Source organism: Aquila chrysaetos, chromosome 21 (genome assembly GCF_900496995.4).
Source record: "Aquila chrysaetos chrysaetos chromosome 21, bAquChr1.4, whole genome shotgun sequence".
In the NCBI taxonomy this organism is placed as follows: domain Eukaryota; kingdom Metazoa; phylum Chordata; class Aves; order Accipitriformes; family Accipitridae; genus Aquila; species Aquila chrysaetos.
Window position 1 is genome coordinate 12,366,030 of NC_044024.1, and position 16,890 is coordinate 12,382,919.

The window sequence follows — 16,890 nt, forward strand, 5'->3', positions numbered from 1 at the left end:
GTCCTAGCTCTGACCTTCCCTGTTCCCCAGCCACGTGGAGACAAGGTGTTCCCCCACCCACACTCCTAAGTGTTTTGGTTCACACATCCCATGTGCACCTGCCTGCAGGTGAGCCATTATCACTGACTGCAATTCTGTTGCGACAAGCTGATCAGATGGTTAGAGCCATTCCCAGCTAACTGCAGGTCAGAGAACAACCACAGAAATCCTCACAGCAAAGCCCTCTGGACACGAAGATGGACAAGCAAGGCTTATACCAGGGTCCCAGCTACCATCAGCTCTGTGCTACCAGCACACACCAAGCCCAGCATGCAGCAAGCCCAAGACCCCTGACCAGACTTATTCCTCCACCCACAGTGCCCCATGCAGCCAGCATGATTTCTCTGGGGCTTCAAGGAGCTTTTGCATTGGGAATTGGTGGCGACAGTCTCAGCAGCGCTGGTGTGAAAAAGCTGCAGCATCAGCAAACCCACAGCGCGGAACGATGGGCTGCTGCCGACCAGTGTGAGGCATCACGGCAGATGGCTGTGAAGATCTACCTGCCCACCCACTTGCTGACCCTAACACATATCTCCTACCAGCACAAAAGACACCAAGCTGAAGACACAGGGGCACCGAGGAGGTGCCTGGAGGCATGGAGGAGATGTGAGGGGTTGCAGGGAGGAGAAGCAAAGCACTGCCTCAGCCCGACCAGCCCTGGTGCCATGGGGAAGCTTAGGCTGGCAGTATCATCGCTCCACTGCTGCTCACTTGCAATTTGTATCATGGGCAATTAAACCCTTCCTGTACACGGAGATGGGATGTAATAGTCTGAATATTCAGCCTTTAATATCAAGGCATGAAGAGGTCCTTGAAGCATATTGCCTCCGGCCACCTACAACCACTGAATTCTGAGAAATGGTCTCCATTTCGTAACACATTTATAGCAGGCAGATTTCACATCAGCCTTTTAGGGGAAATGGTAGGACTGCTTCATCTGGGGCTGCAAGAAATAAATAGAACTGATTTGTACTGACAAAAATGAAGTTTTGCTGGAAATAAATTAAAATTGTCAAAACCTAAAATGAATTAGCTCAACATCATCATTTCATTCAGAAACTTTTTTTTTCTTCAGTAAGCTAACAAAATATTTTGCTTTACCCTTATCTATTTGATTCTTTTATTTTCAAATACTCATTTTCATGCTTGACTTATAGGACAGAATTTATCACTGTATGAAAAGCAAATCAAAATAATCTGATGATACTAAATGTAAATGTTTTGATTATCCCTAAACCCATTTTCCATCAGAAATGCTTAAGAATTTTGGCTGTTTGTCCCAAGCAGGAGGGGAGAGCGAGACCCCCTCCCCTACGATGCTGGCTGTTTGCCCTAGACCAGAAATCCTGGCCTCTGACCAGCTCTTTGACTTGGCTGTCATGCACCTGAAATATCCAGACCTCTCCTGTGGAGACATCTAAAGCCTTCAGTTCAGATAAATCAACTCTGCCTTAAAAATAATTCAGGCCATCAAGTGACAACTATTGGTACAGCTCAGAGCCTACATCTTTCAAATTTGACACAATAGTGCTTTCCCTTTGACTTGGAAGAATCAATTTAATGAGATTCAGAGCACAGATCAGTACCTGAATGAAACACATGCTTCCTGGCCTGTCCACGCACACAGATCTCCATATGGAGAAGCGGCGCCATTGGGGAACTGCAGAGCAACTCCATTAGCTAACGTGCTTGTGATGGAGACAGCTGCATCTGTGCTTTTCTTCGCAAGATGCAGCTGCGTGCAACAGCTCCGAGCCTGAGCCCGCATCTCCCAGGCACATCCCTACCAGTGTGTGATGGGCAAGGTTGCATTCCCACCGCCCAGCGACTGCAACCATGTCCACATCTGTGCATCACCACAAAGCCTCTTTTAATGCCTTGCCAGAGGGCAAAGCTCCTACCAAACCCAGAGAGAGCTGCTAGCTGCCAGGGTTGCCAGGGCAGGGGATGTCCCTCCAGCCTGGTCCAGGCCCCAGGAAGGAGAGTCTCCCGGTCACTGGAGAACTGTCATCATGCTCTATTAGCGAGCAGAAACCCAGTTGCTGGCAGACACCTCTGGAAAGGGAGACCAGATGCAGCTGCTGTGGCCAGGAGCTGTGTTAGAAATGTTTTCTGTGGGTAAGGGTGAAGAATTATGAGTTACAATGCTCTCAGGTTGGGCACGGTGAGCACACTGGCTACTTGGGAAGAGCCTACAGTAAGCATCATTCCCAGGCTGCCTGCAAGGGTGCAGGGCAAAAAAAACCCTCTGCGTTCAGCCCAGCTGAAGAAATGTGAGTTTTCTCCAAAGGCTGGCACAAAATGAACGCAGGATTGAGCCATTCCTGCCAGCAGAAGGCCGGAAATCAGATCCGTGAAGGAATTTACAAGAGCCGCTTACTTCATTATGAATGTTGATTTATCTCATGTTGCCTGAGGGCCAGAGGCCGCAGGAGCTGTGGGCTCTGTGGAGGCATCTGTGTGCCAGGACTGACGCTGCAGTTTAAGAAACCTGACCGAGTACGGCCACATTCCCCATTTAGCGTCGGACTGGGGAGCACAGATGTTAATTAACTTTAGGGCTTTGCTCTCCAGAAATGCCTCTGAAGAAAAGCACTTTTCCCCCCAGGAGGCCCCTGTCCAGATTTTCACATTTTATTTAGCTTCAAATTTTAGAGGCAAAACCCCAGCTTTTTGTTCATCTTCCCTGATAACAGACTCCTTGTGTTTTCTGCACTATAAACAGCCTATAAATAAAATACCAACATGGATGTCACACAGAAAATATCTGGAGGGGATTAGTGTTTGTGCTGGATAATAAAAGGAGCTGGTTGAATTATTCATAGTGAATAAATCAGCCCTTTTCCAGTTTGGGAGCAGACCCTGAAACTTGCAGAAGCTCTTGGGATACGTTCAGGATGGGAGTAACTATTTATTTCATTAGATCTTCTGTTGCGGTTTGTGATTTGTCCCAGAAGTCACATGTGATCGGTGTTATTCCTCAGTGGCCTCATGATTTTTTTTTCTTAAGGCAATGACAAACAATGGCTACAGGACAGCCGCTGCCCTTCTCTGTACCCGACCTCACTGCCACGCGAACACAAGCAGCTACGTGAGGAACGGTCCCTCTCCTAGTACTTGGGCACACAGGAATGGTGACCGTTCTTGAACATCAAGGAATCAAGAGATATGAGCACTATCCAAGCAAATGAGTATTTGTGAAGATGTTATAAATGCACCACCAGCTCCAGCGGCGCTGAGCCATCACTCAGGCCTGGAAACTAACGGCCAGAAAAAGCACTGGGGCCTTTAGTGAGTAATACCCATTTCCCAACACTTTAAATTTCTACGATGTACATCTTTATCAGGGACCAAAACCTGAACTAACTCATTACATGAGTGCGTGTCCTGTGCAACTTCACTAGATTTATGCCGATGCCTGACTCTCGCTGCACACCGGGCAGGCCGAGAAGAGCACGGAGTCCTTGGCAGAGCATTGTGGCGTGCTTCAGGCATTGCAATCCACCCTAGAAGTGGGTGCATCTGGGCTATTGCCTCCTAGACAGATGATTTGTGAAGCATTTTTAAGTCCTTTCAGTTCAGAAGTGCTGTGCAACTGCTGGAGTCTATTATTATCAGGGAAGAAGGGGGGGAGGTAACAAATTTCCTTTACCTATAGGCTTATCTTGTGCTCCAGAGCAACATATTCAAGCATTTTAAAAACTGTGCCATTTTCATTTCATTTCCTTCCTACTTATTCCAAAGCAGCCAAAGCTAAGTATAATCAAGACTTAAGTGTTCCTCAGAGCCAGACAATTATTACCAGTCTCGGTTTCCCCATCTATTAAGAAGAAACGAAGATATTAACCCAAGCCTTGCAGCAGGACACCAGGGCTGTAACCCAAGGCTTCCCGCTGCAGCTCCCACACTAACTGCCTTCCAACAAAGCACAGCTGCCGTTCCTCGGGATGTGGCTCCGCTTCGGTGCAGAGATGCCTCAGACCGCCTAAGGGCTCTCCGCGAGGGTGGCTTAGCCTCATATGGCTTTTGTAGAGCCTAGCTCCTCTCTTGGGGATCTTTGCCCCTGCTGCTGGGATAGCTCAGCCATTCACAAGCGGCTGCCGGCTTGCTGCATGCTCTGATAACGTGGCATCGATGGGGATTTTACTCAGAGCTGCGATTCAGCAGCTCAGCCACCCGCAGCTCCGAGTGGGGAAGAAGCAGTCCTTGGAAGAGGGTTGTGCGGACAGCCACTGCCTCCCTGCCCCGCTAAGCCATCCCTGCATGGAAAGCACCCGCGAGCAAAGACAAAGTGGCCCAGGTCCCCAAGCTAGCTTTGTCACAGCAGCCCCCTTCCTCACTGCTACCCCTTGTCAGCTTTAACTTTGAAAGCCAAACCTCCCTCCCTGGCTCCTCAGGATTTACATGAAAGCAGTCAGTGGGGAGTTCTCTTCATTCATGCTGGGCTTATACTTCTAAATTATAAAGTGTGTCAAATGAGGATTTAATTTATATTTAACAAGACAACATTTGTAAATTAATTATTCATCAGCTGATAATGAATAAACATTTCCCCCTTCCCTCCTTCTTCACAGTGTTTTCACAAATGCACCATACATGCAAATCTATTAAATCTATTCTGCAGTACTCAGACGTGGGAAAATATGTTCTTCATCCTCAATTTCGTTAGTGTGTTGCATGGTAACTAACGCAGCCAGGCACAGCATTATGAATTTAATAGTGCGCAGCATCTCCTTCCTAAAGAGGGAAGGGGGGGAATATTCAACACGTGTATTTGGACATATCACCTTCTTCGGGTTCCAGTCCCCCGCTCACAGGCAGAGATAAGAAAATAATTTGCTGTAATAATGGAGGCAGGAGCTTAGCCCTACCCCTTGGAAGTCACAGGCACTTCAGAGGCAGCAGAATCTGGCCCCTGGGGAAGGACGGAGGCCAATTTTGCTCTTTCCATCTTTATTATAATGAAGTAATGAGATTGAGCTGGTGCACAATCCCAGCAGAAGAGCTGTCACCAAGTTTTGCTACAGAATTTGGCACACAAGGGCATCTCCTCGCACATACCAAAGAGAGGAGTCTCCAGCATCTAAACTAGCCCAGACTGCACCGCATCTGATCCCAGACACCTGAAGCAGGTAACCAAGCAGGTCCCTGGATGAGTGGCACGTCTCCATGCACTTTGGCCAGGAGGCTACCACAGTGTTTGGGCTATGTTCTCAGTGTTCAACTCCTCGAGCCTCGTGCTTGGTTTTGTGCAAGGGAGAAAAGGATGTTCAGCTCTGACCTCTGGGAGGAATCTGAGAAGCTCTGGACGGGACTTGCTCCATCCCCAAGCTCGGAACAGAAGCACTTTTTCCATTCCTACCTATGCTGGCTCTCATGGACACTTCACGGACATTCTCAGGACTGAAAGACACTCAGCCCCAATAGCTGGCAACGACTTTACTTCTACAGCATCATTTCCTGAGAGTTAAGCATCCCTAAAGGAAGGTGATCCAGAACTCTAGGTGCCCTTGACACCAGTTAAAGCTATAATCTATAGCAATAAAGCCATTACGAAACAAAACCAGGAGCAAATCCCTCCAGCAAACCACCAGTCAGCGAAAAATTTGAACCAAAAGTCTCCTCCATCAGTCCCTGCTGCCGCAGCCCTCCCTGGCACCTCTTCCAGCAAACATGCTTGGAGAACCAAGGTGGGTCTTTGCATCAGGCTCAGCTTAACGATAAGCCAAGGACACCTGAACACTGTCTGTGTTAATAGGAATCTAATTGGGCATCCTGATCTGCGACACAGCTTGGAAAGCTGCGGCACTGTGGGTGATAACTCATTTGGCTTGAGGTGCTGCTGGCTGGCACCCAGCGGCAGCAGGCAGCTATGGAAGGGCTCGTGGCCGAGCGCATCCTTTCCCTGATGGTGTAAACAGACTTCCCACCACCCTGAGAAGTTCCAAGGGCCCCAATCCCACCCAAAGACAATGGGCTCATGGGGATGGGTAGGAAATCCCAGTCCATGCAGCGACTGGAGCAAACAGCTGTGGGACCTGATGGTCCCACTTTTCTGCACCCTTTTCCCTCTCAGCCCATCCTCTTCCAGCCAAGCCCCACCCCACTTCATATCATTTAACTGTCTCCTAGCTTTATTTCTGGTTACTGCCACATTTTGGCTGGCAGAGCACAGAGGGTCCTTTCCCCAGGGAGGAGATAATGTAAAATTTGCAAGTACCTAAATGGGAAACAAGACTGCCATTCTGGTCTACAAAAGATACCAGGAAATCACTTTACATTTCTTCCCCCTCCAAACCTGCCCGCCTTCTGCTGACTCCTGAATGTTAATGTTATTTACGACAAGTGATTGATGAGGGGGATGCAGAATTCACACCCAGCACAGGGCATTTTCAAATCACCTATTCATTTTTAAGGACCAGAATCAGTTTTGTATCCTGACATGATTTATCATTTGGAGGTTGAGCAGCAGCTACGCAGGGCCAGCTTCCAAGCCCTGACAGACCATCACCAGGCTGAAGGCAGTGGTGAGTAGTTAACCCTTTGAGGGGTGAGCAGAAGATCACAGGACACCAGTATTCAAACTACATTGCTTAAGTTGGAGTCTTCTATTCCACCAGCTTGTCAGGCTATCCTATAGCCTTCAAATGCACAGACCATGCTGATCCAAGCTAATAGCCACAGTAATGCTGCTACATTTCTTAAAAGCAGAACTAGGTTTTTATCTTCTACATAGCCTGGCTATGTGAAAGAGAAATATTTACATAAGATGCTGTCATTGCAATGCACCTAAAAGAGATCAATGGGACATTTCCCCTCCAGTGGACCTTCCAGCCTACATGAGTCTCTGTATCTGCAGCAGAGAGAAATCTCACCACGAGCTCAGGAGAGATCTAGGTCCAAGTCAAATTCTGGTTCCCTTCCCTCAGAAATGTGCATTTCCTTAGGTTGCATATGGGAAAAGGGAAAGATCAGGCATGTGGGACTGGCCTGACAGCTGGGAGAAGGCAGAGCTTCTCAGGTTGGGAGAAGCTATATAAAAAGGGACAAAGTGGGAATGACACGTCTCCAGCAAAGACATTCTGTATCATACATTTGATGCCAGCCTGCCAGTGGCTGGCACAACCCACAGAATGACTTAATTCATTGCATCAGCATGGAAAAGCAAACAAACACCAAACAAGTGGGTGAAGCAGCCAAGTCTAGAGGTGACACTGTGGCAGCTTTTTCACAGCCCTTTTCTCTTGCTTCAGGAGATACTATAGCAGTATGCAGCCTCTCTCATGAGCAGGGGGAGGTATTCAGAGTACAGATGGCAGAAAGCTGCCATCCAAGGCTACAAGACCTGGGTCTAGCTGTCCTCAGTACCTCAGGGAGAAAGGTTTTAATGCTCAAGAGCATCACAGATTCAAGCTTAGGAAGTTACCTAAGGGGACAGGGCAGGAGAGATGTCCATAGAGAGTCTACTTGTGGTGTCATATGGAGGTGTCGTCAGATCACTGGTGACTATTGGGACCCAGCAGGGACTCCTGGACTTGTAGCATCTAGGCACTTTGGAGAGAGTGCAGCCAGTTGTGACTGATGCCACAAAATCCCTCACGTGTCTCTAGGCCAAGTGATTTCCTCCCCTGCCTGAGCAGCTCCTTGCCATGCCATTCCCACAAACAGCAATACCTTCTTCAGGTGGGAGGGCTGCAGATGGGTAGATTAGCCCCATGGCAGCAGCTTCCCCAGCAGAGCCCTGCAGATGTAGGCGATTCCAATTGCCAGTCTTGCCTTCACACTCCTGGCTTGCATTAATTGCGCTGGGACCCCCTGGGATCCTGTGCAGTTGTGGAGCCCCACTTCATGAAGTGTAAAAGCTTCTGCTGACTCTTAGAAAGAGCTAAACACATGGGTTGAGCTGCTCTAGGAATGTTCAGGGCTGTCTTCAGCAGCACTCTCCCATATGATTCTCTGGTGTCTAGTAAGGATTGAGTTCACACAACAGTTTTTCCCCTCAGTGGAGATGGCAGTTGTCACTGCCTTGCATCCCGTTTTCACAAAAATACTGGAGATGCTGAATATGCCTGTGAAGCTCCTATACCTGCGGTCATATATGGTTGGTATTAGCTCAATGGATCTAAAATACTGAAGGATTGGGATGGACGTATGTATGTTCTCACATACCCATCACCATGGCATAAGCTGTGTTTCTTAGGAAACCAGACTAGCAGCAGTGCCTGGTATCTCCATTTAGAAGAGATGAACTCTGGATGCAAGACTGGATTTTATAAGCCACTCTCTACTGCTACCACCTGCATGGCTATGCAGTGCTCCTGTGACAGGGAGGAGAGCAGAGCTTCCAACGGGGGTCGAAAGGGGTAAAGTAAATGGATGAGAGGAAAAGAGAAGGCATGAGGACGTGCACTGTTGTTGTGCATGGTTTTCTTGGCATATCCTTTGGCAGTGCAAAGCAGATGGGACAGCTGCCTATAACATGACTCTTACGCTCTACCTCCAGGCACAGCAGTGGCTGGGGAGGTGAGTACACCCAGCCCCTGCACCCTTCCCCCTGCACTGCTGCTCTTACATCACTGTGGCTTCACGTCCACACACCCACGTGGTATGGAGGAGCTTGTGGTATCTCCTGGCAGCCAGGGATAACATTCACATGCTTGGGCTGTGGTTCTCCTCCTGGAAACCAGGCCCACAGAAACAACGAAAGGAAATTTTTGGCCTTGAGGCCATCCCTGCTGGGCCTCCTCATGGTGCCCTCATCGTGCAAGTGAGCACCCAGCCAGGTCCCCATCTGGTGGCTCATGAGTGGGTGTTGCTCCGAGGCACATGCTTGGTGGTGGCCGGTCAGGGCTGCTTCAAAATGCTTTTTGGAGTGGAAGTGGTACTACAGCTACAATGCCATTCTTCCATCCATCCCCAGAGGGGCTTGTTCAGCGGAAATTTTCTACTTGGGAAACTAAAAATAACTGAGAACTTTCTTTTTTTTTTGTTTAAGGGGGCTGGTTTTGTTTCTTCTCCATTTTGCATTGAGAAAGACAAGAAAAGCCAAATTGTCCTGGCTATACCTCTCCTTTGTCCTCTCTATGCCACTGCCCAGTGGGCCAAAGAAGTCTTTCAAACCTGACAGCAGTCAGGTTTGTTTCTTGCTAGAAAAGAGGAAAAAATGGCTTCACAGGGAAAATAATGGAAGTTTCCTGTGATAAATAAATAATCAACAGTTGATCTCCAGTGTATGTCCTGGAGGCTCTTCAGACCAGAGTGTCTCTGTTGAGTCTTTCCGCAGCTCTCAGTACAGTAGGGTCCTAAGCCACGAGCAGAAACCATCGCAGTTGTGGTGGCATCAATCTAAGGTGCCATGTACTGAAGAAGAGCCATCAGACCCGAGGCACCCTGCCTGCCCCTCCCCAGCACTGCAGGCCAGGACTGGGCACCCAAGTTTTACACCATCAGACCATTGCCATGGAAACCATCTCCATGCACCTATTTCACTCCTCCTGGGAAGCGTGCTGCTTCCCCTCCCAGCCACCACCACACTGGCTCAACCAGGGTGGTGCAACTTGCTCCGAGCATCCTGGTGCCCGCACGCTTCCCAGGCAGGAGAGGACAAAGCCACCAGCCAGAGGTGTCTGTCCACACATTGCCAGTGGAGACCAAAGAGCATCATCATCCTTCTCCCTGAGCTTGTGAGCACGATAGGGTTGCTGAGCTCACCAAGGGCACTTGAGGACCTTGCTCCTAACCAGGGATGGCTGTCAAGCCTTTCTAGCTCCAGCTATCAGCGGGTCAGAGCACCTCTTCCCAAGGGAAGGGAAACAAATCCACCTCTTCTCATGACACCACCACCTTCACACCATGTCTAGCCAGCATGACACAACCTGCCAGCAGTGCTGGGCCAGCTACCTCCCACACTCTCAGTTGCGGTGATAGCGCGACCCTGCAGCAACGACACCACTCACCATCTGGATGACAGACACCGGCCCAATGCTGTTCACATAGATATCCACATCGATATAAGTGGGCTTGACTGTAAAGAAAATAAAATAGGTATGGATGAGCTGGGGCTAGAATAATTTCTGAAGGGCTGAGGACCAGGGGAGCATCTGGGATCAGTGTGGCTCTGTCTCACCAAAAATCTCAACTACAGCAGCCACAAAAGCATGGAAAACACAAGACACAGCTGGGCCAGGTCACCACCCGTGGCCACAGGGAGCTTCAGGGGACACTTACTGCCAATGTCAGGCCTCAGCTTGTTGTCATAGTTCTTCAGCAGTGAGTTGAGGATCTGCGTGGCATCAGTCTCCTGTGCCTTGGGGGTGAGGACCCAGGTTTTATTGATGCTGAGGTAATCATAATCGTATTCCTCTGTGCTCTCACACCTGGATCAGAGAGACAAAAGGAGAGAGACATCACTGTGGCAGCTCTCTGGCACTCTGTGGGAGCAGGGACACAGCTGGGTTTCAGAGATACTAAAGGAGGAGGATGCAATGTTGCTAAAAGGCAGAACATAAGGAGCTCAGAGATCTGCTTTCAGCCACACTGCTAAGAAGACACAACTCACCTGGCGCCTTTGGTGCCTTGAGGGTCCCCAGACATGCAGGGGCCTTGCCACCAGCAGTCAGGACTAGCAGGGAAGGGGTGCTCCACATCCTCCCCAGCTTCCTTTGGAGACACACTGCTCATCCCCAAAGTGTGGGAGCCAGTCCCTGCCCTACCCTGCTGTGTTTCTGCCCATTCTACTCCTGGCCCTCCTCTGCTGCTCCTGGAGCTGCCTGTTAACCCCAAATACCTCAGCTGCTCTGCCTGCCACTTGCACCTGAAGTGGGCTTCCTCTGAGAAGACGACAGTGACCAAACAGCATTTTTGGGGAGCAAGGCTTTTACAATAAAAGCATTTCATAGAAAAGAGGTCCTAAAGTACCAAGCAGGCAGCATGCATGTCTGGCTTGCCAGGAACCCAGCCATCTGCCCTGCATGGATCCTCGGAAAGAAAAGCTTTACACAAACTCATCTGCCCTCAGGTCAAGACCTGCCACAACCCATTCCCTGTAGTGACCAACCCTTCCTCCCCAGCCTTTGGTGTGAGCTCCCATTTAAAGATGCTCCATCTTCCTGATCTTCCAGTTCCAAGCCAGGCAAGGAAAGCTTGCTTCCTCCTTGGGACACGATCCACTTAGCAACAGATTCTTCCACTGCCTTTCAAATCTACCTTTTCTAACCCTTTCACACCCCTCCCTTTTCCTAAAGGAGTTTTCCTAAACCCTCTAATTAAATTAGGTCCACATGGTCACCTGGGAAATTCTAACCACCTGCCGCTGCTCTGGGCAGCTCATTCACAAGATTGTCCCTGGAACAACACAGCCATATGTGGGAGAGGATGCCGAGCACACCCACACCCAGCACCGCCCCCCCCCCCCCCCCCCCCCCCGATGTCTGCCATGTCAGCGTGTCACCTGCTCCAGCGCCAGAAAGGGTCTCGCAGCGGGAGCTGCCACTGTGTTGACACTTCCCAGCTGGAGCCTCGCAGCTCGGAGGTGCAATCAGACACCACGGATACACATCTCCCTTCAGTGCCTGGGGAGGCAGAGCCTGGCAAAGGTACTTGAAGGGGGGGAAAAAAGCATTAAATTGACATGTTGCAGTCAATTTATCAGATGCTCCTCTTTTAAAACCCCAGATAAAACTTGCTTTCACAATCACTTTAAAACTCTTTGCATCTCCCCAGCTTTCAGGCACCGGGATGTGTCCCCCGACAAGGGCTGGGCTGCATGCAGCTGGCTGCCTGCCGCCCCACATTAGGTATTGGTACATCAGCTTGTTGTTTCCTGTCTGATTGCGCTGCACTTTCTAACGATGCTTAAGGAGTCTTAAGCAACACTGTCAGGATGCTCTTCCCTATCTGAGCAGCGGCAGCGAGGGCTCGCCTGGCTGTCGTTCTGTGCCGAGCCTTCGAAATGCAGCCGAGCAGACAGCTCCGTGGCACCCAGCAGCTGCAGGAGGCACGGGGGGACCACCACTGCGTCCACCTGAAAGCTGGCCAGAGCCGAAATCTGGGGCCGGCCCTGCTCCTGTGGGGCACAAAGAGGGACACGTGTCTCTGCGTGCAGCCCAGCTCGGGGCAGGGGAAAGCAATCCTAACTGCTTTCCCTTGCTGCCCGTGTTTTGGGTGGTGCAGGCTGCCTCTAGCAAAGTGGGAACAGCTACACCAAAACCTTATCTCAGTGTTCCCTTGACCCTACTTGGTCAGCCCAAGACAGGTCACCTGCCGGCACTGAACTCTGCGTGTGCCACTACCCTGCCAAAATCCAGTTCCTGGAAGGTGTAAGGCCACAGTAGAGTGTGAAACATCCCTCTGGGGCCGAACAAAACCAGGCTGGTTACTCTGACCTCAGCCTTCTGGCTTTCCCCCATTTAGTGTCCCTGATTAACATCCTAAGGCTTGGGATAGCATTTCCAGGGAGTCACATCCCTACTTCAGATGCAGTGACACTACCAAAAATATGCTTTTTGCTAATGCAGTTAATCCTGGACTACTAAACCATACTAAGCCATCTTAGCATAAGCAAGCCAGCTTTTGCTGGAGAAAATATGCTTTTGCTGGGTGTCTGTGCACACACAGACACGCACCAGCTCTTGCTGGTCAGGAGTGTGACTCTCATGCCACCCTATGCAAGCCCCTGCCTCCTCCCCAGTGGCCCCACTTCAAATCGAGAAGGGAAGAGTCCAAGAGCTATTGCAGAGGAGATAAATTAAGGTGACATGTGTATGTCCCCCCACAGCTGCTAATGGAAATGTCACACTGCAAACCTGCAGTGATCCCCAATGCACTGTGAACACTTGCCGGCCCGGTGGCTCCGTCTCCTTGCGCAAAGCAACTGGCTCGGTGACAGGGGACAGCCGGTTCTCATATGTCTCCGTGCAGTCAGGAGGAAAGGCAGAGCCACGTTTCCTCAGCCCAGCTTGTTGAAATATCAAAACAACCACCTCACAGCACTCCTGCACTTGGCCACAGGGCTGGGACACAGCCATGAGTGCAGGCTGGGGGTGGGCAGGGGGGACGATGGCAGGGCAGAGCTGGGGACATTGTGAGGAAACCCCCGGTCTGACAGACGTGGACGGGGCTGTGGCAGCTCCCGCTGGTGCCCAGAGCAGGCCTGCATGGCAGGGAGGTGTCCTTTCGGATGCGATAATGTATATGGATGGGGTTGGACAACCCTCCTTGGGCAACCCTTGGCATTACAGCAGGACAGTACTCTGCCTTGCATCCCTAATTCTGTTTTACTCAAGCAGACACCTGTTTTGCTGAGATTTCCAAGCACACTGATGGTCAAAGTAAAAGCCACCCGAAGAGCTGGTGGCTGGCTACCTCCTCCAGTGCTCAAGGTGTCTGACAAGGTTTCCCTTGGCAGGAGGAGGGGAAGAGCAAAATGTGCCATGAGCCCTTGAAGACACTTCTGCTCCTTGCCTGGTAGGACCACTGATGGTGCTTAACCAGGATGCATACCCACTACTATTTGCAACCTGGTGTGTTAAGAAAGTCTGAGACCAGTAAAATTTTGTACTGAGACCTGCACCCACTGGGAAGGTGACACACACCCTCTCAGCCATCCCCAGCCCTGAGGCAGGAACGTCCTGGAGCAGATGGAGAGACCAGGGCAGTGACTGGGCAGCCCCTCTGCAAACGCAGCGCAAAGCCTCCCCTGCTCCCGAGGGACAGACAGCAACGAAATGCAAGAACAACATTTCCCCTGGTTGAAAAGCACTGTGGTCAATCCTAATTACCACATGCTAATGTGTCCTTCTACTGCCCATCCCAATGCCTTCAAGGGTTGTAGGCACAGGGACGTTCAGGCAAATTGCTCTAAATTAGAAGCCAGCAGAGGATTTAAGGACAGGGTGCTCACTAAACTGTACCCTACCCATTTCACATGTCTTTGTACCTCTCCTTTCACAGCATGCTCCATGAAGACCCAATGGTAAAGTCTGCACAGTTTCAACCATCTGCCAAGTCCAGCTTTCTGGTGGTGTGATGCTGTGTAGGGATCCTGCCTTCAGGGCTCAGAATTGGGTGCCTTGGTCCCAGCCAAGCCAGTGCCCTGGGAAACGTGGTGAATTAGGCTCTGTGATGGGGGGACTGTCTGGGGAGTGCTGAGTCACTCGCCACAAACCATCCAGCCCGCTCCAGCACCAGGGGATGGGTCTTGCAGCTTATGCCGGGAGAATAGCTTTGACACATGCGGCACCTGACCGGGCTTCTCACCCCAGCACCCATCATCAAGTGCATGGCAGGCAAGATTCACCCCCTGCAAGCTGCAGCCAGGAAAAATGCAGTAAATGCAGAGTATGACCCTTGCTCCTCTTCTTCTTCTCCCACAGGCTTCCTCTCCTGCTCCCTCACCCCCCAAACATGCACAGACACTGCTCCTGGCAAAACCAGGCTCAGGGAAGAGGGAGACACGAGGGATTGGGCAGAAGGGGAGCTGGGCCAGCTATGGGGTAAATCTTCTGGCCCAAGGGAATACATGACTTAACTGCTCCTCCATGTGATCTTGCAGTTCACGATTTACCCTCTCAAAATGCAGTGTTCATGGCAGTGCACTGCAGGATGGTAGGGCACAGGAACCGGGACCACCACAGACCCCCCTCTAGGCCCTCAAATGCCCCCTGGGACCAGCATGCTGGCGAGAGGCTGGGTGTCAGGGCACGAGATCTGCCGTGGGGCAGATCTTGCTGCCTTGACTCCGGGAAGGCCAAGCCCTGGAGGACCGCAGCAGGGATGGACTTTCTGCCTGCACCGGAGGTTGGGAAGCCGTGGCAGAGCAGACCATTAGTAGCAGGATTCATGCTCCCTGTCCCTGACTGCATTTGTAATGGGATTTGATCGGCTTTAAGGCAGCTTATTCTGCCAATTAGCTTCAGCCAGTAAAATCCCTCTTCCCCCGAGCCCTGGGGGCAACAATCTGCTGACAACATGTTCTTTCCCCGATCTAGCCATTAAACTCACCAGCAGGGCTAGGAATTGTAAAAAAAAAAAAAAAAAAAAAAAGGGAAAAAGAAACTTGAAAACCCCTTGTGCGTGGGGCCTTTCATTGCTGTTTACAGAAAAGCGCTACAAACGCTGGCCCTGGGAGAGAACCGTAATCCGCCAGCCCCACACCTCCGCTCGCCTCCTCAGCCAGCACGCCGGTGGCTTCGGGCTGGCATTGGGCTCCCAGCCGGCACCCAGAGCTGGGACCTGGGGCCAACCTGTAGAGCAAGGCAGGAGCCCGCGCTGCCCTCCTCCTGCCGGGCTGCAAGCCCTGCAGGGGCTTTCGGGGTGCCAGGGGATGGAGTGCAGGGAAGGGGACGCAAGCTTCTTCCCAGCCAGCCCGACTCCGCGTGGAAATGCCCCGGTGATGGATGCAGCCCCCGGGAGGTGCCGAGCTCCCTCTGGCCCTGCTCTGGGCACCCCCAGAAGGAGCTCAGCCCCCGGCAGGATTCAATCAGCGAGGTGATGGCGGGGTGGAAAACAGGACGTCCTCTTGATTCCCCCCCACGGAAGGGGGGACCCGGGGTGCAAAGGACGTGCAGGCACTAGGTGCTGCCAAGACCAGACCTGATCCCGCCCGGGGCCGGCTGGAAGGAACAGCTGGGGGCACAGAGGTGACCAAACCCCCGCTGAAGCCGGGGTGGGGGGTCGTGGGGACGTACGCTGCGACTCCAGCCCCCTCCCCTCCCATTGTCCCGACGGGTAAACTGAGGCGCGGAGGGGGCGTCCCGGTCGGCGGGGTAGCGGGGGGGCTCACCTGGCGCGCAGGACCGGCCCGAGGGCCAGGCAGAGCAGCAGCACCGTCCCGGGCATCTCGGCGAGGCGAGGACCGGCCCCGGGGGGGGGGGGGGGGCGGCGGCGGCGGTGCGCCCGCCCCGGCGGGGCTCAGCGCGGGGCCGGGGCGGGGGCGGCGGCGGGGCCCCCCCGCTGCCCGCTGCGCCGCGCTCCAGCCCCGCCGCCGCCCGCCCGGCTCCGCGCTCCGCGCCCCGCTCCGCGCCGCCGGGGAGGAAGGGGAAAGTTGGGCATCTCTTCTCCGACTCCGCGGCGGGGAGGGGCTCGGCGCAGGGTCCTACCTCCCCGCGCAGGGGCTGGCTCCCCCCGCGCCCCCTCGAGGGCTGAGCGCCAGCGGGGGGGGGGCGCACGGCAGAGGCAAACCCGCGCATCTGCCTGCCGCCGCGCTGCCGGGGAACGAGCACCGTCAGCTGGTGTAAGGATCTCTCGCTCCCCCTTTGCGTAACGAGGCGCTTGATTTCTCTTAATAGTAGCTTTTTTCAATGCACAACAGTTGGGTTTTTTCCTTAAAAAAAAAAAAGGAAAAAAAGAGTGGGTAATCGTTGTTTAAAATATGCAAGGCGTCAGTCCCTGCTGGGCTGAGCTGCAAGGGAGAGGCAGCTGGGAGGGGGTCCTTTCCCACCTGTTGGGGCTGCTGTCCCAAAAAAAAGCCGGGAGGGTGCGTGGGTAGGAGCTGTGGGCCAGACGGGGGTCGCGGGTGGGCGGTGGGTTTTCAGCCTGTCGCTCTCTGCTCTCACGGTTTGCCAAGCTGCACTCAGGCATTTCTTTTCACTGCTGGCATCCGACTTGTAAACAGGAATAACAGATTCCTTCTTGGTGAGTTTTGGGCGAGACTTGCTCGGAACCAACTTTGTTACAGCTACGTGAGGTACCAATAATTATCCTTCATCATCTGGTTACAGCTCTGAGTTGCAGGAGCCTGTCCCCAGAGGGGCCTGGTCCTGCTTCTCCCAGAAGGTCTAGTAACACTGATGATAAGTGGGGATTTGGTGCCACCTCTCTGGACTGGAGTGGGACCATCCCTGGTACTGGAGT

The 16,890-nt window shown here is 52.2% G+C and overlaps 1 protein-coding gene across 1 annotated transcript in view; it reads right to left on the reverse strand.

The window, feature by feature from the left end:
• The window catches only part of LOC115333602 (gamma-aminobutyric acid type A receptor subunit epsilon), a 42,416-nt gene extending 26,060 nt beyond the window's left edge, over positions 1 to 16,356 (reverse strand). The window contains exons 1-3 of the mRNA XM_029996745.1: positions 15,821 to 16,356; positions 10,267 to 10,415; positions 9,996 to 10,063 (exon numbers count right to left, since the gene is read on the reverse strand). Coding sequence (XP_029852605.1) covers positions 9,996 to 10,063; positions 10,267 to 10,415; positions 15,821 to 15,876 — 273 coding nt within the window. The 5' untranslated portion in view covers positions 15,877 to 16,356. The remainder of the gene's footprint in view (positions 1 to 9,995; positions 10,064 to 10,266; positions 10,416 to 15,820) is intronic.
• Between the last annotated feature and the right edge of the window lie 534 nt (positions 16,357 to 16,890).